At 35.2% G+C, this 21,948-nt stretch overlaps 2 protein-coding genes across 2 annotated transcripts; both read right to left on the bottom strand.

Moving 5' to 3' along the window:
* Nucleotides 1-673: 673 nt before the first annotated feature.
* LOC106157959 (delta(14)-sterol reductase TM7SF2) lies at nt 674-13,029 on the bottom strand. The gene is made up of 9 exons (XM_087006665.1): nt 12,902-13,029; nt 12,600-12,806; nt 12,032-12,215; nt 11,457-11,651; nt 4,572-4,798; nt 4,061-4,229; nt 3,511-3,591; nt 3,042-3,167; nt 674-2,662 (listed from the first exon to the last, which is right to left on the bottom strand). The coding sequence occupies exons 1-9, from the start codon at nt 12,962-12,964 to the stop codon at nt 2,502-2,504; spliced, it is 1,413 nt and encodes a 470-aa protein (XP_086862791.1). The 5' UTR covers nt 12,965-13,029; the 3' UTR covers nt 674-2,501.
* A 731-nt stretch (nt 13,030-13,760) lies between these two features.
* Nucleotides 13,761-21,838, bottom strand: LOC106169637 (delta(14)-sterol reductase TM7SF2). The gene is made up of 11 exons (XM_087006664.1): nt 21,692-21,838; nt 20,076-20,331; nt 18,968-19,195; nt 18,228-18,389; nt 17,906-18,089; nt 17,390-17,584; nt 16,847-17,070; nt 16,074-16,242; nt 15,534-15,614; nt 15,102-15,227; nt 13,761-14,841 (listed from the first exon to the last, which is right to left on the bottom strand). Exons 2-11 carry the CDS (start codon nt 20,244-20,246, stop codon nt 14,681-14,683), a joined length of 1,701 nt encoding a protein of 566 aa, XP_086862790.1. The 5' UTR covers nt 20,247-20,331; nt 21,692-21,838; the 3' UTR covers nt 13,761-14,680.
* Nucleotides 21,839-21,948: the final 110 nt, after the last annotated feature.

The raw sequence follows: 21,948 nt of genomic DNA, 5'->3' as shown, positions 1-21,948 counted from the left end.
CTGGCTTTCTTATTTGAACTGCATGCCAATCCTACAAATCATACTTGTAAGTTGAAAATAATAATAAGTAATACAGTCTCTTTTCATAATGTTTGCAGTAGCAGTGCAAAAAGATTTTTGTCAATTTTGATGTAACATTACATAATAAATTACAGAATAATTATCACCAATTTTTGATTATTGACTATAAATAGCATGGGCATGTAGAAAATTTGATTACCATTTGGCTTTATGGCCATGGGAGCTTCGAGTCCCACAATAAATATGCCAACATGATAAAAGTGAATATTTTACTAAAATGTATAACTTCCAGAAAAAGAAGCCAATTAGACTGCTTTTCCAACTCAGGCTGAATTTAGTCTTTAGTTTCTTTTTTGAAAGTTTGACAATCATAAGTAACATGGTTTTCCCATAATGGTCATCATGGCAGCAGCACCCCAAATTGTGTTTTCTCCTATTTTAATGCAATATTACATAATGCTTAACAGCAGAATGACCCTCAGTTTTTAATATTAAAGATCTGTATCATGGATTTTCAGAAAATATGATTAGCATGGGTCTTCAAGCTTGTGGAGGTTCTTAAGTCACACCTTGAAAATGCCAATAGATAAAAATTAAATTTTCACAAAAAAAAAAAAAAAAAAAAAAAAAAAAAAAAAAAAAAAAAAAAAAAAAAAAACAGTTTAACTGCCAGAAAAATTTACCAAACAGACTGCATTGGCCACTGAAGCTTTATTCATGTCCCATGTTTCTATCCTGTAAGTTTGAGAACAGTAATGACAGGTTTTCCTTAAATGGTCATCATGGGAGCAGTGCCAAAAATAGGGGTTTCTTCAAATTTTGATGCAATATTACATAATGTTTAACAGGATAATAACCATCAATTTTTAATAATAAAATATTAGTATCATGGATATTCAGAAAATGTGCCTAGCAAAGGTCTTCAGACCCAAGGAACTTCAAAGTCATACCTTCAAAATGCCAAAATGTAGACAAGACAGCACTGTCCTGAAATGTTTTTTTTTCATTTTTAACAATTTTTTAACATATAACAAAATTAACAATTTACTGCCATTTTTATATGATCAACTTAGAAAATTGATGAGATGGGAAAAATATCAATAGAACAGTGTTTAATGTCCAATTTCCTCCATTCTGAGTTTCTGAACATAGTGAATGAATGAATCTGACAAACTGCAATGATATGAGTTTTTTTTCCATTTTTGAAACTCTATTTTACAATACATGATGACAAGTTTACCATCATTTTTACATAATCAACTAACAATGTTGTAAAGATGCAGGAAATGTCAAACAAACACTTTTACGAATCTTATTAGTTAAATAATGAGACTGTTAACATGCCTAAGAATTGAATCTGAGGAAATGTGAAAAAACAGCATAACTTATAAAATAATGGCCCGATTATGCTGATTTTCGAACTTGACCTGCATTTTAGTAAGACTGATTACTCCTGTGAGTTTCATGACAACAGGTCTATCGGTTTTCCTTGAAATGTGTTAACAGTGTTGCATATATGCTGAAAAGTGAAAAAACAGCATAACTACTAAAATAGTGGCCCGATCATGCCGATTTTCGAACTTGATCTGTGTTTTAGTAAGATTGATTATTCCTGTGAGTTTCATGACAACAGGCCTATCGGTTTTCCTTGAAATGTGTTAACAGTGTTGCATATATGCTAAAAAGTGAAAAAACAGCATAAATTCTTCAATAATGGCCCGATCATGCTGATTTTCGAACTTGACCTGCGTTTTATGAATATTAGTCAGCTCTGTTAATATAAAACCAAAAAGTAAAACTGTCTTCCACTTATGGTGTTAACGCTGAAAGTGCACGGCGACGGCGACATGATCGGCGACGGCGACGGCGACGACAGACGCAGGTGATGGCAATATGTACAGACACATCTGTGTCTGTACATAAAAACAACAGACATACATCTACTGTTCTAGGACAAGGTGTGGAATACTATGTTCTTATGTTATAATTTTAAAAATTTGATGCTAACGATAGTTGGTAACTACTGCAAAAATGTGGAAACACTGAAAATTGTCTAAGTGATTTTGGTCTAAAATCTTATGAAGTGTCTCTTTAAAGCCTAGATTACATTTACATGGGCACCGCCCAGTACGTCTACATTAGATGGCCTGAAATCCGTACGATTTTGTGCGATTTCACACGGCCACCGTCTACCTCCGCCCAGATGCCATACGAAAAGGGTATTACGGGCAGTATACATGCACTGTACGGGCATCGCATTTTAAATTCAAATACTAATGGGATGTGCACAGCTTATTTCTTTATGTCCACCTTACATTGAGGAAAAATAATAATAATAATTAATTCAAATTAAAAGAATTAAAAATGATGTCACACTTAATATATATTATTATCATTTCTGAAACTTAAAATTTATCTCTGTAGGATTATGCTCCACTGTCGCTTCCTTTTTACAGCATATTCAGATCCAAATTTTTGTTTTAGTAAACATATGGTATGATAACATATTTGACGCGTTCACAGTAATGGTCCCAGTGAGCGCCATATTTTTTCCTGCACATGGCATCATCACGCATCGCTCTGTGCACCAGCAAGATGAAGAAATAAATGGGATAGAAGTATGGTAACAGAGAGGAAAATCCTGAAATTAAGAAACGTAAATGTATATGACAAACTTACATTCCGACCTTTTGATATTGCGTATTATCTTATTAATCTTATGCTAATGCATTAAAAACTTGGCTGTTGTTGAAACAAAAAGTCTGACAAAAAGCTTATTAAAACAATAAAAAAATAATATTATATTTAATTCAGTTAATGTATAAGATATATAAATTACAAATCAATTTCTGTCACAAACTCTTTAAGTAAACATGTCAGGAATGTGTTAAAAATATTACAAGAAATTAAAAGTAAACTTTTTAAAATTATAAGTTGAAATTAATACTTGAAACTGTTTATGAGGTATAATCCCTTAACACAATGCAACGGAGGGCTTAGAAATGCTATTTTTAACTTACCACAAGGCAGAGACCAGGCCAGACCCATAATCAGGTCCCCAAGGTAGTTAGGATGTCGACACAGCCCCCACCATCCTGACACCAACAGTCTCTTGCCTGGCACATTGGTCGGCATACTCTCCAGATCTATGTGGAATAAAACAAAACTCTTTTGTCAGTATTTCATGCTGTTTATAAACATTGCACTTTTCCTCAGACTGAAAAGAATCCTTTGCTTTTCATTGTCTTCTGATATATTCTGTGCATTCTAAAACATCTCTTTTATTTTCGCAAGATAAAAGTATTTCATCAAATTTATAAAGAGTGCATGCAAAAACAAAACTTGCTTTCAGCCTGTGTTGTGCGCTTCAAAATGCTTACCAATCCAATTTCAAAATCATATCATTTTCCATTATGATTTTAGTGATTACTGCAACTCAATTATTAGACATTGTTCATAACACATTTCCAGAACATAGATTTTACTTACGAGCTAATGCAGGATCATAAGGATTTTTCCTGAACATGTTCTTCTGAGAGTTGGATCCACGGAAGATTAAGAAACCAATCACTGAAAAGATTGCTCAACTTATCACAGTTTCTAAATCCATGTTTGAAATGGTATAAAACTTTAACTGTTGAGAATTTCGCTCTACTTAATATTGAAAAAAAAAACTGATATTCAGTTGAAACATTTTACTTTGAACGTGCACATATCAAGATGAAGCTGATATTTAGGTTTAAGCAAACAATACTGAATTAACAATCAAAGTGTTTTCATGGAGTATTTTGTGCCCAAATTTTGCCCACATGATTTTCAACGATACGCTTTCATTTTTGAGTGTTTACAGCGACAATATAAATTATTCCAACATCACATGAAAATTGCTTAAAAGTGGCAACATACTAAATGCAATTGGATGGATGCTGTGGTAGTGAATAGCCACCAAGATTCATCAAATATGTCACAGAAAATTTCTTCATGATGACTAGTGTATTACAATCACATAAACCACTGTGTAACAACACAGATGACCTACTGTTGAGCAGTGCTACAGCAGACAAAGCCCACCATGGCAGTGACTGTGGGTGCTCCAGTAGGAATCGTGGCTGAAGACTGTACAGGAAGGGCACCCATGCCAAGTCACCAAAGCAAAGCATGAACCCAAAGCCTTCATGGATAATGTCCATGGTGGTGAGAATAGCTTCCTGAAATTACAGTTAACATATATAACACTAGAGGTGTGTTCAGACAGGACAATTCTGGATTGGAATAAACTGAAGTTAACACAAGGTATATTCGGACAAGACAACTTTGGAATAGCAATCATTCTTAATTCATCAGATGATAAGTTGATAGAGATCCAATTGTTATTTTGATATTTGGTTGCCTATAAATGTGAGCAGAGCCAATTCTCTGTTCTGTTTCCTGTCTAAAAAAAGACATAATTCAAATGCAACTTTCCAGAGTGCAAATTATGCAGACTGTTAAAAAATAAATGTAGATGTAAAAAAAAAAAAAAAAAAAAAAAAAGTTGTGTGCAACCTTACCTCACTCCAGAGTGCATCAGCAACATACAGAAGCTGGAAGCCACACACCATGATAAGTGGGTAGTTTGGCCATCCAGATTTACTACCATAAGCTTCTGCCAGGAAACACATGTTTATGGCCACCCAGCCAATCAGCCCAGGGCGCAGCTCACAGAAGAATTTCCAGTCAAAGCTCCCTATGCGTGGGTTCAACTCCCGCCCCATCCAGAAATCACATATGGCATTGCCTGAAATGAAAGGATTTTGATGCAGTGCATGTACACACACTGGACAAAAGAAGTGTCACCCCCTAACTCAGACCAAAAAAAGTAGGCAGATCTTGGGTACTTATAATGCCTGGTTTACTTATAATGTGACTAATGAGTATAAAACTGCTATACCATGGAATTGTATTGTTGGTCTTGGACATGTACAGCAAATGTTATTCCTGTCTTCCTCCAATATGGCAAAATACAGGTTATTATCTAACGGTTATAGGTGCAAGTTATTAACCTGAGGAGGCGGAATATAAGCAATATCAGTATATCGATACAATTGAATTGTTTAGTCAGAACCGTGCAGAGGGTCTGGTCTCGGTATAGAAACACTGGATCAAGAGACAAATTGTCTCTGATGGGTCGTCCAAGAAAAACTACTGGCCGTGAAGACCGATGACTGATTTTGATGTCCAGGTTGTCAAAGTTCGACACTGCTTGTCAGTTGACAACACAGTGGAACAATTTCACACATAAGAATGTGTCTGTGAAAATTGCTAGGCGTCGGTTACATGCTCATAGAGTGTACAGCAGGGTAGCAAGACTGAAACCTCTTATATCGTTACAAAACAGGCAACGTGGAGTGAACTAGGGCCAACAGGATCTGGAACTGGACAGTCCATGACAATTGGTCCTATATATTTTTTTTCTGATGAGTGTCGCTTTGGTCTGACCTCTGATGACAGACGGGTACAATGCTGGCGAACTGCTGGTAAAGCATTTAAACCACATGTACTTAAATTTCGAACCCGGAGCAGCATATTCATCATGGTGTGGGGCTGCATCAGCATCCATGGCGTGGGCGAATTGATAGTGGTTGATGAAAACATGAATCACTAGAAATATATCGATGTTTTGGAGTCAGGCCTGGTACCATCTATTACTAACATGCTCGGTGACAGGAATTATCCATTTTTTCACCAGGATGACAATGTTCCTTGTCACAGGACCAGAGCAGTTGATGATTGGTTTGACCAACAGGACATTCGCAGGGTGATGTGGCTTGCCCAGAGTTCAGATGCAAACATAATAGAGAATGTGTGGAATGACATGTCAAAACTTTGGACAAATGCCCGTCTAACAAGCAGAGAAACTCTGTTATATTCAGTGTTTCATGCTTGGGCCAGCATAAGCCCTGAACGCATCAGACAATTATACAAATCCTTGCTTCGTAGACTGGCACCTATTATTAGGTCACGTGGCTATGCCACTAAGTACTAATTTTGGACTTGAAATTGCATATTTTGGTAGAATGTATATTTTCTTCTCATTTTGTGATTTTTTGTGAAATTTGATGTTAATAAAATGATACCAGGAGCATATCATTCCACAGTCATTTATCTCCCCCATAGTTTTGGCTCAGTAGGGGTGACACTTCTTTTGTCCAGTGTGTGTATATCCCCCTGCACATTTTCTATACACGTATGTGTCATGTGTTTTTTATGTACAGACACAGATGTGTCTGTACATATAGCCACCATCTGCGTCTGTCGTCGCCGTCGCTGTCGTCGCCGTCGTCGCCGTGCACTTTTACCGATAACACGATAAGTGGAAAACCATTTTACCTTTTGACTTGAAACTTGCAGAACTGATGAATATTCATAATACGCAGGTCAAGTTCGAAAATCAGCATGATCGGGTCACTTTTAGGGAATTTATGCTGTTTTTTCACTTTTTTCAGCATATATGCAGCACCGATAACACGATAAGTGGAAAACCATTTTACCTTTTGACTTGAAACTTACAGAACTGATGAATATGCATAATACGCAGATCAAGTTTGAAAATCAGCATGATCAGGTCACTTTTAGGGAATTTATGCTGTTTTTTCACTTTTTTCAGCATATATGCAGCACCGATAACACGATAAGTGGAAAACCATTTTACCTTTTGACTTGAAACTTACAGAACTGATGAATATTCATAATACGCAGGTCAAGTTCGAAAATCAGCATGATCGGGTCACTTTTAGGGAATTTTAGTGTTTTTTCACTTTTTTCAGCATATATGCAGCACCGATAACACGATAAGTGGAAAACCATTTTACCTTTTGACTTGAAACTTACAGAACTGATGAATATTCATAATACGCAAGTCAAGTTCGAAAATCAGCATGATTGGGTCACTTTTAGGGAATTTATGCTGTTTTTTCACTATTTTCAATATAAATGCAACACTGATAACACAATATAAGAAAAACGGATTGGCCAATTGTAATTATACTCACAGGAGTGGTCAATCTTACTAAGACGCAGGTTGAGTTCAAAAATCAGCATAATCGGGCCATTATTTTAGAAGTTATACTGTTTTTTCACATTTCCTCAGATTCAATTATAAGGCATGTTAACAGTCTCATTATTTAACTAATAAGATGCCTAAAAGTGTTTGTTTGATATTTCCTGTATCTTTACAACATTGTTAGTTGATTATGTAAAAAACATGGTAAACTTGTTATCATGTATTGTGTAATAAAGTGTCAAAAATGGAAATAAACTCATATCATTGCAGTTTGTCAGATTCAATCATCCACTATGTTCAGAATCTCAGAATGGAGGAAATTGGACATTTAACACTGTTCTATTGATGCTTTTCCCATCTCATCAATTTTCTTAATTGGTCATATAAAAATGGCAGTAAAATGTTTATTTTGTTTTATGTTAAAAAAGTGTTAAAAATGGAAATAAACCCATTTCAGAACAGTGCTGTCTTGTTTGCATTTTGGCATTTTCAAGGTGTGACTTTGAAGTTCCATGGGCCTGAAGACCTTTGCTAGTCACATTTTCTGAATATCTGTGATACAAATATTTTATAATTAAAAATTGATGGTCATTAAGCTGTTAAACATTATGTAATATTGCATCAAAATTTGAAGAAACCCCTATTTTGGGCACTGCTTCCATGATGACCATTTAAGGAAAATCATGTCACTTACTGTTCTCAAACTTACAGGAAAGAAACATGGGACTAAAATACAGCTTCAGTAGGCAATGCAGTCTGTTTGGTATTTTTTTTTTTTTTTTTTTTTTTTTGGCAGTTAAACAGTTTTTTGTGAAAATTTAATTTTTCACATATTGGCATTTTCAAGGTGTGACTTTAAAGTTCCATGATACTGAAGACTTTTGCTTGTCACATTTTCTGAATGTCTATGTTACTAATATTTTATTAATAACATTTGATTGTCATTATGCTGTTAAACATTATGTAATGTTGCATCAAAATTTGAAGAAACCCCTATTTTGTGCACTGCTCCTATGATGACCATTTAAGGGAAATCATGACACTTACTGTTCTCAAACTTACAGGAAAGAAACATGGGTCTAACATACAGCTTCAATAGGCAACGCAGTCTGTTTGGTAAAATTTTCTGGCAATTTAACAGTTTTTTGTGAAAATTTAATTTTTCACTTATTTGCATCTTTATTTCACTTTTCTCAGCATATATGCAGCACCGATAATACGATATGTGAAATACCATTTTACCTTTTGGCTTGAAACTTACAGAACTGATGAATATTCATAATACGCAGGTCAAGTTTGAAAAACAGCATGATAGAGCCACTTTTATGGAAGTTATGCTGTTTTTTCATTTTTTTAGCATATATACAACACTGATAATACAATATAAGAAAAACAGATAGGCAAATTGTCATTTTACTCACAAGAGTGGTCAATCTTACTAAAACATAGGTTGAGTATGAAAATCAGCATAATCGGTCCATTATTTTAGAAGTTATGCTTTTTTTTCACATTTCCTCAGATTCAATTCTTAGGCATGTTAATAGTCTCATTATTGAACTAATAAGATACATAAAAGTGTTTGTTTGACATTTCCTGCATCTTTACAACATTGTCAGTTGATTATGTAAAAATGATGGTAAATTTGTTATCATGTATTGTGTAATGAAGTGTCAAAACTGGAAATAAACACATATCATTGCAATTTGTCATATTCAATCATCCACTATGTTCAGAATCTTAGATGGAGGAAATTGGACATTTAACACTGTTCTATTGATATTTTCCCCATCTCATCAATTTTATTAGTTGGTCATATAAAAATGGCAGTTAATTGTTAATTTTGTTTTATGTTAAAAAAAGTGTTAAAAATGGAAATAAACCCATTTCAGAAAAGTGCTGTCTTGTTTACATTTTGGCATTTTCAAGATGTGACTTTGAAGTTCCATGGTCCGGAAGACCTTTGCTGGTCACATTTTCTGAATATCCATGATACTAATATTTTATTATTAAAAATTGATGGTCATTATGCTGTTAAACATTATGTAATATTGCATCAAAATTTGAAGAAACCCCTATTTTGGGCACTGTTCCCATGATGATCATTTAAGGAAAATCATATCACTCACTGTTCTCAAACTTACAGGAAAGAAACATGGGACTAAAATATAGCTTCAGTAGGCAATGCAGTCTGTTTGGTAAATTTTTCTGGCAATTAAACAGTTTTTTGTGAAAATTTAATTATTCATTTATTGGCATTTTCAAGGTGTGACTTAGAACCTCCACGGGCTTGAAGACCTTTGCTAGTCGCATTTTCTGAATATCCATGATACTAATATTTTATTATTAAAAATTGATGGTCATTATGCTGTTAAACATTATGTAATGTTGCATCAAAATAGAAGAAAACATAATTTTTGGTGTTGCTGCCATGATGACCATTATGGGAAAATCATGTTACTTACGACTCAATCTTTCAAAAAAAGTTGGAAAAGCAGTCTAATTGGCTTCTTTTTCTGGAATTTATACATTTTAGTGAAATATTCATTATTATCTTTTTGGCATATTCATTGTGGGACTCAGAACTCCCATGGACATGAAGCCGAATGGTAATCAAATTTTCTACATGTCCTTGCTATTCATAGTCAATAATAAAAAATTGGTGATCATTATTCTATAAATTATTTTGTAATGTTACATCAAAATTGACAAAAATATTTTTGTACTGCTTCTGCAAACATTATGGAAAGAAAACTGTGTTACTTATTATTATGTTTAACTTAAGAGTATGATTTTTAGGATTGGCATGCAGTTCAAATTAGAAAGCCAGCTCAATTGGGTTATCATTTATTATTGAATTTATGCAATTTTGTGTGAAATTTTCATTTTTCTCATTCTGGCTCTTTCTAAATGTAAATTTGAACTTTGATGGACCTGAAGCCTTATGCTTTTACTTTCGTCGTTGTTACCTGTTCTGCATAATTAAGATTTGATATTGACTGTGCAGTTAAACATAATGTACTATTGCATCAGAATTGGCAGTCTCCTATTTTTGTGCATTATTGTTTTGTGCTTTTCTTAAGCTGTGTCTTATGGGACAAATTTGTGTGGTCAGTCTGTAAATCCCCCTTGGGTATTCACTAGGCTAAGTTTAGTGCTATAAACTCATTTGCCTGATTAAGTGGCCATTAAATGAGATTTCATAAATCACACTTGTTGATATTTCCCTGTAAACTCCCAAAGGTTAAGCTCTCTGCTAGATAACAGTGTCCATAATAAGGAAGCACTGAATAGCAGCTTCATTAGATTATATTTTTGTTGTTTTCTTTTTAATTTCTTCTCCAACACTGGCATTTTTAAGATGTGACTTTCCCATCCACCTGAGGCTCTGCACAATTTCTGTATTTCCACGTAAGCAGTTGTATTGGTATTCATGTCTTTAAACACTAGTAATATTATTTTATGCACTGTCATCATTTTTCTTATATTGGGACTTTCATCATGTGAATTTTAACTCTCATGGTCATGAAACTATAATCTTATTGAAGGGGTGGATTGAGACCATCTTCTGGGTCTCCTGGAAGACAGTTAGATTTTTTATATTGATGTGTATCTATTTTTTTCTTTTGGAAGACCATCAAAATGGAAGATGGATCAATAAAGATACTTTAGAATACTGTCAAAAATATTTCTGGATGTGCTCCTGTTATTGACCATGTTACCTGTTGTGCATAATGAAAAATCAGTGTTGACTGACTGCTATTATAAGCATTATTTATTGTTGCATCAAAATTGACAAAATGACCTCTTTTGCATCTTTTTTTTCTGTTTTTTGTCTGTACATTTGACAGCTTTGCTGCCTTGTTTTTAATTCACGCTACCTATCGTTCTTTCTTCGTCTGAATACAATGGCATGTATGCAGTATAAAATGGCATCCTTACATTGTGCTTGTTATCCCTATCTTTGCATTATTTTATCTTAATATTTTGACTCGATATTCATTTGAACTTTAAAATATTTTGGTCAGTATTTAATTGGAAGTTTTAAAAAGACATCTGTAAATAATAATGCACTGGTGGATCCAGGACTTTGCTAGAGAAGGGGGGGGGGGGTACAAGGATAGAATTTTGCTATAGAAAGCAGGGCCAATAGGCATCTATAAAAATATTTCACTAATCTATGCAGGGCACAGGGATGGAAAAACTGCTTCATTTTTAATAATTCCGTTTGTTGTGTTGTCTTTGTGGGGTGGAGAGGGGGATACCTCAAGGGAGGGGGGGGGGAGAGAAGGGGCACATGGATGTTGTGTTCACCACCCCCTTCCTGCTTGATCCACCATTGTAATGGAGTACAATATTAAATCTGATATTGTAATTATAAATTTTTAAAACCTACCACTTGCTGCGAATGCCAGGGCATTGGGTTTGGCACTCCTAGCCCTGATGTATAAGACCAAGCTTAGAACTACACTGAATACAATGGCAGTGGTGATAAGCTGAAGCCACAGAGTGTGGACAGTGGACAGGTCCACCTTGAAGTAAGCCTGACCAACTCCCAGGGCAACCAAACTGACCATCAGTGCTATGAAACCTAGGGGAAAAAAATAAATATTGTAAAAATGTTGGTTAAATGTACTTTGCAGTTCAAACTTGTATCATGATTGTTTGTCAAAATGTTGGTTATAAACAACAATGGCAATCACCCAATTGAAAGGTTTGTGAACAGCAAGTGAAATGAATTGATTTTGCTTTGCAGTGATTGAAATCCAAAACTTGAAAAAAAAAATACTTGTTTGACTTATATACTGACTTAATAATTGTAAGTGGGCAAGTCAAATAAGCACTTTATTAAAATATTACAAACCTTGACAAGGCAACAAATATATTTGAAGACTTGAATGACAATTAATAAAATGGTTGCTAGCTTCCTTTATACACTGAAGAAGAAATAAACTTGTAAAGAAAGCTTACCATTGCATCTATACTGAAGCCTCTGTAGGCCTTTGACAGGTTGACCAGATACAACTTTGCCAACAGGAAGAACAGCCAGAACCACTTGGAACACAAACCAGCCAAGTCCAATCATAACTGCTTTGGAGTCAAAGTAACTGCTCAACTTCTTTGGGATTGATGGTATTGCCAATGTACAGGATTTCTACAGAAATAAAGATTGTTTTTCTTAGTTTTTCAAAAAGCAAAACTGGTTGATATTTTCGTTTTGTAAAATCTTCTGTAAATGTTGAGACATACAATGCAAGACCCCTCCCACTGCATGCATGCAGAAACAAATTAATATACATTTTATATATAATTATCAAGATGACTAACTTAACAGTCCACAGCGTTGTATTCCAATATCTATCAACATAACGCCAGAGAACTTTTTAATATGTTAAAAAAGGGGAGTCACTTACCGTGTACGTCCATATATATCTTTACTTATTTATCATTATTTGTGACACTGAACTTCGTCTGCTTTCTGTTATCACTAGTAACAATTACATATATGAAATTATTACACGTTAACAGCTCACATTACCTCTGTGCACATAATATTGATGACATAAACAGTTGCCGGTAGAAGCACAATACAGAAGAAAGCTCCAACAGGTCCACCAAACTCCGAGTCCGCAACAGGTTTGTCGGCGACTGGCTTGTCGGCAACTGGTGTAGCAACAGCGGGTCTGGCGGGGCTGGGTTTTCTTTCCATTTCAGGTTTCTTCTCCACTTCTTCAGGTCCGTTTGTCTGTAAGATAGACACTATGTGATGGTATGATCATACAATGACCGAGCCAAGATATCGTTCGAGGTTGGATGAACTTTGACCTGCCGCATGTTTACCTGGTAACAATCGTACGACGTATCGTCTAGACGTCTGTCAAATGCATACACACGTAGATGCATCGTTATAATTTTCTGTGAACAAACGTTACTGACTACCACTTGTTCTTCGGTTTACATCTGGTTTCATTTGGGTTAATACTCCAAACGTAAACCTCGTTTTCATCACATGCACAGCTTATACGCGTAATCGTTGAACATGCTAATTTTTGAAAATTGAAACGGGCCTATGCTGTCAGAAATGATAAAAAGTGCAAATAAAGATAATTGTCGAGTCTTAATGATGGTAATTGGAAACAAGATCTGAAACTGTGGCAAACTTCTAACAAACTCATTTCTGCAACTTGCGTGCTTTTGAATTGCGTCAGAGGTCTTATTACTTTTGACTGGCCATTTTAGAAACTTCGTTTCTGTCCAAATCGACACGTTATATACCACCTGTCTCACTACCACGAAAGCGCACTTTCACAGTCACATACTGAATATTAGTGAAAAACACCCTAAACTGCCTATTTTTTAAAGCAAAACGTACACCAGGAAATTTCAACATTCCATTAGGTTCCAGTTCAGGGGGGGTTGAACTCTCAAGGCTCGTTGATAATGGTCTTTCACACACAGTAACAGCCAGTTCACGTTTTATTTAAAGTTTACTGTGCGTTAGAGACAAATACCAATTATTATCGAACTACACGAATCCCCATCCGGGGAGCTCAACCTCCTTGTACGCATAAAGGGGGGCGGGGCGACAAGGCAAATAAAATTCATTAACTAAAACGGCTTTTGGTCATCTTTAACCATATATTTCATTTCTAGAAAATTGCCGTCTTCAGTGTTAGGTTATGTGACACAAAATACAACATGGAAAAAGTGAAAAATTTTATTTACGCAAAAATACAAACTGTACAGCTATTTCTGGCAAAAGAACACACTTATTTACATTTCTTAATTGATTTTATAAAACCCCTGAGTTCACCAAGAAATACAATTTCTCTGTAAACTGTGTAAAAAGCAAGTCGGTAATAAAGCAATATGTTGATTTACTGGGCACTTCAAACAAGCAAATACACATTTGTGCACTAGAAGTAGTGTGCAGTTAAAAAATCCATATGGTCATAACAATTGTATGATTTCAACCACCTTTCCTTCTGTTTTTTTACAGTAACAATTTTAAAGTTTCCATCTGTGTAAAATTGAAAATATAACAGGCTGATATCAACTTACATTACATGGTGTTCTACACAACAAACTCCTAAAATGTACATCAATATTCACATATCTAACACAAGTTTTACATTAATAAAGAATGCTGATAGTAAATAGTAAGTCGTTTCCAAATTTCATGTTAGAATTGCATTTATTATATGCCAAACAAACAAAAAAGCTCTTTATAAAATATTAAATTCTATCATTAAAAGATAAATAATAAATATGTTAAAAAGTAATACTGACTTTCTAGCTATGAAATGTTGTCTATTATTTCTGAAATATATTAAAACTGTTGAATCCCAAGTAAATTCTTTTCACAGTTCATCATTGTCTTTTGCACAAAAAAGACATTCAAGAAATGATGAACAAACTTTCTCGGTAATCAACATTTAAAATTATGTAAGTCTTAAAGAAATAGTCATTCATTGTGGCGAGGGCAGTTTCTTTGTCATAATTTCATACAACATATAAATTCAAGCAACAAATGTCTCGAAAATAATTTACAATCTAACAAGGTTGGAATAACATTGTACATATTCAGATCCAATCTTCTCTGCTGTCTGTTTGAAGCAGTTAATAAACAAATGGAATTAACTTGTACTTCACACGCTGGCAACAGCGGTCCCATGTAGAGCCATATTTCTTACTGGCCTCGGCCTCTTCCTTGCACACACTGTCCATACACAGCAGTGTCATCAAAACTGGGAAGACGTAGACCAGTGGAGTGGAGAAACCTGAATGGAATTTAATTCAATTTTTTTTATGAGTATTGCTGGGAATATAAGGTGCTATAATGAGTGCAACATCTTTCAATACTGGACTATACTTAACAGTTAGAAATGGAAGTGGAGGTTTGATTAGAGAGCACCACTAACAAAGACATTAGCTCATCAATGATTTATATCCATTTTAACTGCATATTGGTAAACCAGGCAAAAATATCTTCAAAATACCTTAACTGGATAATGGACTGTTTAATTTTTATGCAACTTACCACAAGCCAGTGACCATGCATATATCAAAACAAGTTCTGCAAAGTATAGAGGATGGCGGCACATTCCCCACATTCCTGACACAAGCAGCCGCTCCCCTGGGACACTGGTCGGCATGCTCTCCAAGTCTGGAAATGAGTTGTTAAAAAAATGGCATAAGAAAGAAAATGGAGTTAAAGACAGTGCAGCTATTCTTCTAAAATGTTTTTCCCTTACAATTAATAAAGAAAAAGTGAGCTTTGCTGTGTAACCTTTGCTAAAATCAGTGAATAGCCCATATTCAGAGGAAAAGCAATATCTAGGCAATGGAAACGCACAAAAGAATTCAAAGTATTTTGCATTGGTATGAGAATGAGAAAATTAGCTAAAAACACTAAAGTGATTGACTCCTAACACAAGTTAGAAAACTTATGCTTTGTTCAGGGCATACTTACGTGATAATGTTGGGTCATAGGGGTTCCTTGTGAATCTGGCATTCTGTGAAACTGTTGACTGATAAAGGATGAAACCAAACACTGGAAAAAAGAAACCAATACCAAAATGTAATGAACTGATAAAAAAGGTGTACATATATAAATCATAAAAAAGCAAATCCGACTTTAAAAAAAATAAATTTGCTTAACAACATTACCATCCGCATTTACTAATTATGTGATACTGTTAATGTGGACATTCAGAAAAATGTAACTGGCACAGGGCTTCAGGCCCATGGGAGTTCAAAGTCACACCTTAAACTGCCAATGTGTGATTAAAAAAAGTTCCAAGAACACTGCTAATCAGACTGGACTTGTATTTTACAGCTTTTAAATACTCCTGACCACCAGTTATTTTGAAAATAAGGTTTACCATTTATTGCATTAACAGTAAAAAAGGCAACAATACAAAGGTCATGGCTTTATGTTAAAAAATAATGATTAAAATAAAATAAATAAATAACAATAATAAATAATAATACATAAGTAAATGCTACTTACAGTTTAGCAGAGCCACACTAGCAAGTGCCCACAATGGTGGAGTTTGAGGGTGCTCTAATAGATATCGTGCCTGGATGGAAGAACCAAATGGTCCTGCCAACATGAATCCATAGATGAACATGAATCCAAGCCCCATCTTGGTTATGTCAGGCATAGTCAGAAACATATCCTAAAAACAAGAGATTTTAATTTTTGTTCACTTATTTCACTGTTATGCAATTACTGACCTTGAAATGAGGTTGATATGCTCTTTGGCAGTCCTCGGAAAAGTTATTTTACTTTTTTATTTACATCTAACAATACTGACTAAAAGCAAAAGCTGGGCATTTTGTTATATAATTTTATATCTGAATGCCAATGCCTTACAAGATTATCTTAAAAGGTTTAATGTCTGATTTATGGAATACCCTGAACCTGTACCAACACAATGAGGTGTGCACCTGGTATATTTTAAACATGGTCAGTAACATGTGAGATACTTAGTACTGATATTGTAAAACCCTAATTACCACCGCCAAGGAGGTTATGTTTTCACCCCTGTCTGTTTGTTTGTCATCAACATAGCTCAAAAAGTTATGAACCGATTTTGATGAAATTTTCAGGGTAGTGGTAAATGGGTAACTTAGAAGTGATTCGTTTTTGGTGGTGATCCGGATCAATAATAATAAAAAATTGCTGCCTTGGTGGAGGTCTGCGCTCTCAGAGTGCTTTTCTAGTTTTAAAATAATCTACAACTCATTGGAATGACAATTTCAATTACTCAGTTGATATACCTCATTCAGTACTTGGACAGCACAGTGCAAAACCTGCACACCAGCTACCAGAAGGAATGGGTAGTTTGACATCCCTGATTTGCCAGTGTATGCCTCAACCAAAAAGATCACATCAACAGCCAACAAGCTGAGGTATGCAAAACGTATCATAAAGAGTTTCCAGTCAAATGTCCTTATACGAGGGTTCAACTCGCGCCCCACCCAGAAGTCAACCAAAATATTACCTGAAATAAATTAAAAAAATGTATTCAATAATAAACAGAAATCTTGCTTTGATGAAAAATATTCATGTGCCAAGTCAATTGTTCAGGTGTCCTGTATGTCAATTATTACTGTCTTGCATTACACCATTGTTTTATCAAACAATGACGTACAAGTAGTACCCTGCTTTCAAAAAACTTCACAACTTTTATCCAATATTAACATAAAATTAGACTTAAATCATAGATAGGTCTTGGTAACAAACAGTTCCCAAATTGTCAGAACCCAAACCTTGTTAAGAATGATTAAATATAATTAATCCAACTGCCATGACATACTAACCAGTGGCTTCAGGCGCCACAGCACTTGGTTTTGCCTTCCTGGCCTGGATGTACAGGGCCACACTGAGAACAAGGGACAACACTGTGGCAGCAGAAATCAACTGGAGCCACAGAGTGTGAACAACAGCCAAGTTCACCTTGAAGTAAGCATGGCCAACAGCCATGGCTACAAGACTCAATACCAGCGCTATGGAACCTGGAAATGCAACTTCCTGTTAGTGAAAGGTTTTATTTAATATTTTTACTTTGCATTACTTACTGGCCCAAAACACAAATATGGATGCCCAGAAGTCAATGCATTTTCTTCATGCCCCTTCATATAAATTTGATAAAAATTAATAAAATGAATAATTAATTAACAGTAACTTGTATGACCTATATACTGGTCAAAATCGTGAATTTTTCAGAGTTTTTCTTCACATTTTAAATTATTGGGGATCTTTAAAACAACATGATAATCACGAAAAAACATTAAACAGCCATCTTAAAACAAATCAGCAATCGTATGAAAACCCACCATTGCATCTGTACTTGAGTTTTTGCGATCCTCTAACTGGGAGTCCGGATATGACCCTGCCAACTGGGAGGGCCGCCAAGACAACTTGGAACAAGAACCATGCCAGCACAATCATAGTTGCCTTGGAGTCAAAATAGTCCGACAACTTCTTGGGGAACGTTGGCATCCTCAACTTGCAAGAATCCTTATAGATGGGGTGAAGCAAAGATTAATACTGGTCTGTTGTAGAATAAGTGAGCACATAAAATTAAAAACTACACAACATCAAGAGCACTTTTAAAAATCTAGTGTGTTAAACGAAAATAGATCATATTTATCTTACCTTGGCACACAGGAGATTGAGAGTGTAAAGCATAACTGGTGAAAGCAGTATTCCAAGCAGTGAAAAAACTGGACCTGCGAGAGACTGGTCATCTTCTCCTCTTGATTTTGACCTGGGAGGGCTAGATCTTCGTGCAACCTCAACTTTCTTTTCAGGTTCATACTATAAAAAAGTTAAAAAGGCATTAGCATATACTCTTGACAAGCCTTTAAATAATGAATTCTTATCCAAAAGAAATGAATGGTTAATATCAAACTTTAAAACTGTGTTAGTTAATCTACAGTATGAAAAATTAGGAAGAAAAAAAAAATTGGAAAAATCTACCTTGTCAAGCGTTCAGGCAGTGAGTTTAAATAACTCAGCAGTGCAGCAGCAAGTCCTATACACTCAGACGCAGCATAAAAAACCGACCTTGCCATTTAACGGAAACAAAATGCATCCTCCTCCGACAGTTCCACAGCAAAACATGGCATTAGACCATTTTCATAACACAAACACACAGTAATATACACTGATTATTTACCTTCTGGACTCATGGTAGCATTTAACCATTTTTTTTAAACATTGATAATGACCCTTTTTTTCAACAGCTTGTCATCAGTTTGACTAAATAACTGTAAACGTTGGCATAAAGCAAACAAATCAGCTAGCATGAGTTCAGTTACTTGTGAACATCAATTAAAAATACAAAATTCTAGCATAAATAATCTATCAATAGCATCAACCACAGAATTTAATACCTGCTTTTCTGCAAGCCTTGCAGATTGCCTTGTAGGAGTAGAAGGTGTGGCTGCAGCACGAGTCTTGGAAGAACTGCGAGATTTTGAAGAACTGCGAGGTTTCCTGGCTGGGGATGGACTTTGCTTGGCTTTGCGAGAAGGACTTGCCTTGGACTTGCGCCCCGGAGATCTGCCTCGACTTCTAGATCTGGACCGTGACCTAGAACTTCTGGTGAAGTTTGACATGGCCTAAATTTAGAGAGAGACAGAGAAAAAAACATGGTCAGTTTTTGCATATATCAGGTTGCTTTTTTTTACTCAAAGTTCTTAGTTGATAATTTTACTAAAGGCATTGATTTCACACAAAGGAAACCATGTCAGAGATATTACATGCTGGGGGGCAAAAACTGTAGTAGTAGTTCAGCCAGTAACCTTCAGTTCACATCTATTCTTTTATAAATTAGAGGATAGCTGTTTAACCTTTGGTAGGGTAGACTTCACTTTTCTCCCAAGTTTCCTACTTTATAAATCTTACAGTTTTTAGCCTTATAATGATTAAATGCTTAGTGAAAAAAAGTATTTGAAAGAATCCATACAACTAAAACTATCACACAAATTTGTAATTTCTCTTTAAAGAGATAAAGCTATCAATTAGACTTCTTCTGGTTCTCCTGCTATTGAACGCACACACACACACACAAAGTAAGGAAAGATTGCCAATGTCACGCAAAGTGTCAATTTGAAGGAAAATTACCTTAAAAACACCTGACAGTGGGAGTAAATAGTGCAAACTGTTAGTAGAAAGATTGAAAGGCAGGTTTACATTGCAGACAAGTCTGGCATTTTCTGTACATTTTATTTTGGCATACAGAAAAGGCCTATACAAGTGTCACATATTGCCTACAGGTAGCTAGTAATACAAATTCAAGGAAGTTTGAACACCCAGATTTATTAAACCATGAATGAAATAATATAAATGACACTTTATGTATTGACAATATGTGACACTGAGAAGGATCAACCACTCTTCAATGTAATGTTTTAGGGACAACACAAGACTTCAAATTAAAACTAAAACAAACAGTAAGGAGTGGAAGCTACTCTGCAAACTCACACTTTAATTACTTACACTGATGTGTTTTTGGCTGATAGTTTCTTCAGTTCCTTCCATATATCTTACAGTGTAGCGCCCATCTTTATTGTTCAGAACCTTGGCCCGAAACCAAAGATTACTGCCTGGCCATTTTGCATAAACTTCATCTCCCACATCATGTGACCTACTCTTTTGTGGACTGGGCATGTTTTGTGTTTTTTCCCCAATTTAAGTGTGTTCTTGTATTGCAGGTAGCTAACACCACTAGATTTAGTATCCCAAAAAATTAGGCCTACAAGTGAAATAAAATAAGCAAGAATTTATGAAGCATGCAAATCAAGTTAAATTGTGTTATTACACCTTTTCCATGAAAAAGATAAGCAGAAGTTAACAAAGCCCTACATAATATACACGGTGTGAATACCTGTTTTGCAGGTCTTGCAGGAGTTCCAGGCATTCTGAGTGCTTCTTATCTGTAATAACTTAAAACAGTACCACACTTTGTCAATTGTGCACCTGAATGTCAACGAATTAATTATTTCTAGTATACCATGACCAAATATTCAGGTTAATTTGCAGGAAATCACACACACCCATTCATTATCACATCTCAAATTAATATATATAATGTAAGATATTTGAAACTATAAAGCTGTCATGCAGGTGCCATATTTACAGTGTATAATCAAAACACATGGGTAAATATAATTACAAAATAAAGTCAAGAAACTAACACATTGACATACTATAGTACTGTATTTTAACATGAATTAACAAGTCTTTTTTTTTTTTGCATTTTACTCTCATTGGCCCAATGACAATATCCTTTACGTCATTACAAAGCTCTCTGATATTTAACATTAACAGGTATTATGCCATGAAGTGAGAGACTTCCGAGATAAATACTTAAACAATTGCTGTAATTTGCAAGCACTTATACAGCGTAGAGAGTAAGCCTGTGACTTACAATCAGGCAAGCTATATTAACTGGCTGTACTGATGTGCCAATCAGAACTCTTTTGGAATGTGACGAAATATAGTGTATTAACAGGGTATGTGATATAAATTGATTAGCTAATGGATAGTACTTCTGATCTCCGCATTCCCATTCAATTCGTCAACTTTCGTTTTAACTTGTAGTTTTCATCCAAAATCGTCCCTTAATTACACAACTCTCTTGTTTAATAGAATCCCGTTTTGCAATGTTTACCATATCATGACAGCGCTGGGAAACGCTACTTAAAATGTCTCACCGGGAAACGTTTGCCACAGGCAGCGTCATATCATGACCTAATTTCAAGGTCGTGCCTTCATGTTTTAATATGGCCTACTTGACCTAAAAAACTATCTACCACATAGATCTCGCCAAGAATCATTTACAGTCTTGTGACATACCTCGATGTAAATTATTACTTAAAAGGGCACAATGCTACAAACAATTACGATTTATGACCAACAAATCTACACTAAATTAATAAAACCGATGCGCCGGTCGGTGACCGGGCACTTGTCATTGTTTCTTTTGCAAGCAAAGCAAAGGAATTTTGACAGCATCGACGAGATTTTGGTTAAATATGTAAGGAGCTTAAATGGATTAACATTTTCAGATGTGCAACTACCACCCCTTTATATGTAAATGATTGTCGACTTACCTTTAATTTCGTAAAACTTTGCTACGTTTATAAAACTCAAGTAATTAATCTACCCTTTGAACTTGAATAACCCACGCTAAAGCGTAACCGACGCTTTGGCGGGCTTCGTTCTGATTGGCTGATAGCTGACACAAATGTAGCTAGTTGTCTGATTGGCTACTTTTGTTTGTAATTTAAATACAATATACCGCTAGATGACGCCACAGTCAACAAAAGTCTCAATGCTCTGTTTGTCATTTCTTTAACTGTGTGTAATG

The sequence above is a fragment of the Lingula anatina genome, chromosome 2 (genome assembly GCF_051362555.1).
Source record: "Lingula anatina isolate TDL-2025a chromosome 2, LinAna3.0, whole genome shotgun sequence".
Taxonomy (NCBI): domain Eukaryota; kingdom Metazoa; phylum Brachiopoda; class Lingulata; order Lingulida; family Lingulidae; genus Lingula; species Lingula anatina.
This window is presented reverse-complemented; position numbering and strand designations above follow the sequence as displayed.

What these genes read in the sequence shown, in the direction of transcription:
- LOC106157959 (XM_087006665.1), bottom strand. Translation starts at nt 12,964, where the DNA reads ATGCATCTACGTGTGTATGCATTTGACAGACGTCTAGACGATACGTCG. An exon ending in TCAATATTATGTGCACAGAG is followed by an intron (nt 12,216 to 12,599) that starts GTAATGTGAGCT and finishes TTATTTCTGTAG; the next exon opens with AAATCCTGTACATTGGCAAT. An exon ending in TTATGATCCTGCATTAGCTC is followed by an intron (nt 3,168 to 3,510) that starts GTAAGTAAAATC and finishes TATTCCACATAG; the next exon opens with ATCTGGAGAGTATGCCGACC.
- LOC106169637 (XM_087006664.1), bottom strand. Translation starts at nt 20,246, where the DNA reads ATGCCCAGTCCACAAAAGAGTAGGTCACATGATGTGGGAGATGAAGTT. An exon ending in CTATGACCCAACATTATCAC is followed by an intron (nt 15,228 to 15,533) that starts GTAAGTATGCCC and finishes ACTCATTTCCAG; the next exon opens with ACTTGGAGAGCATGCCGACC. An exon ending in TGCATGGTCACTGGCTTGTG is followed by an intron (nt 14,842 to 15,101) that starts GTAAGTTGCATA and finishes AATTCCATTCAG; the next exon opens with GTTTCTCCACTCCACTGGTC.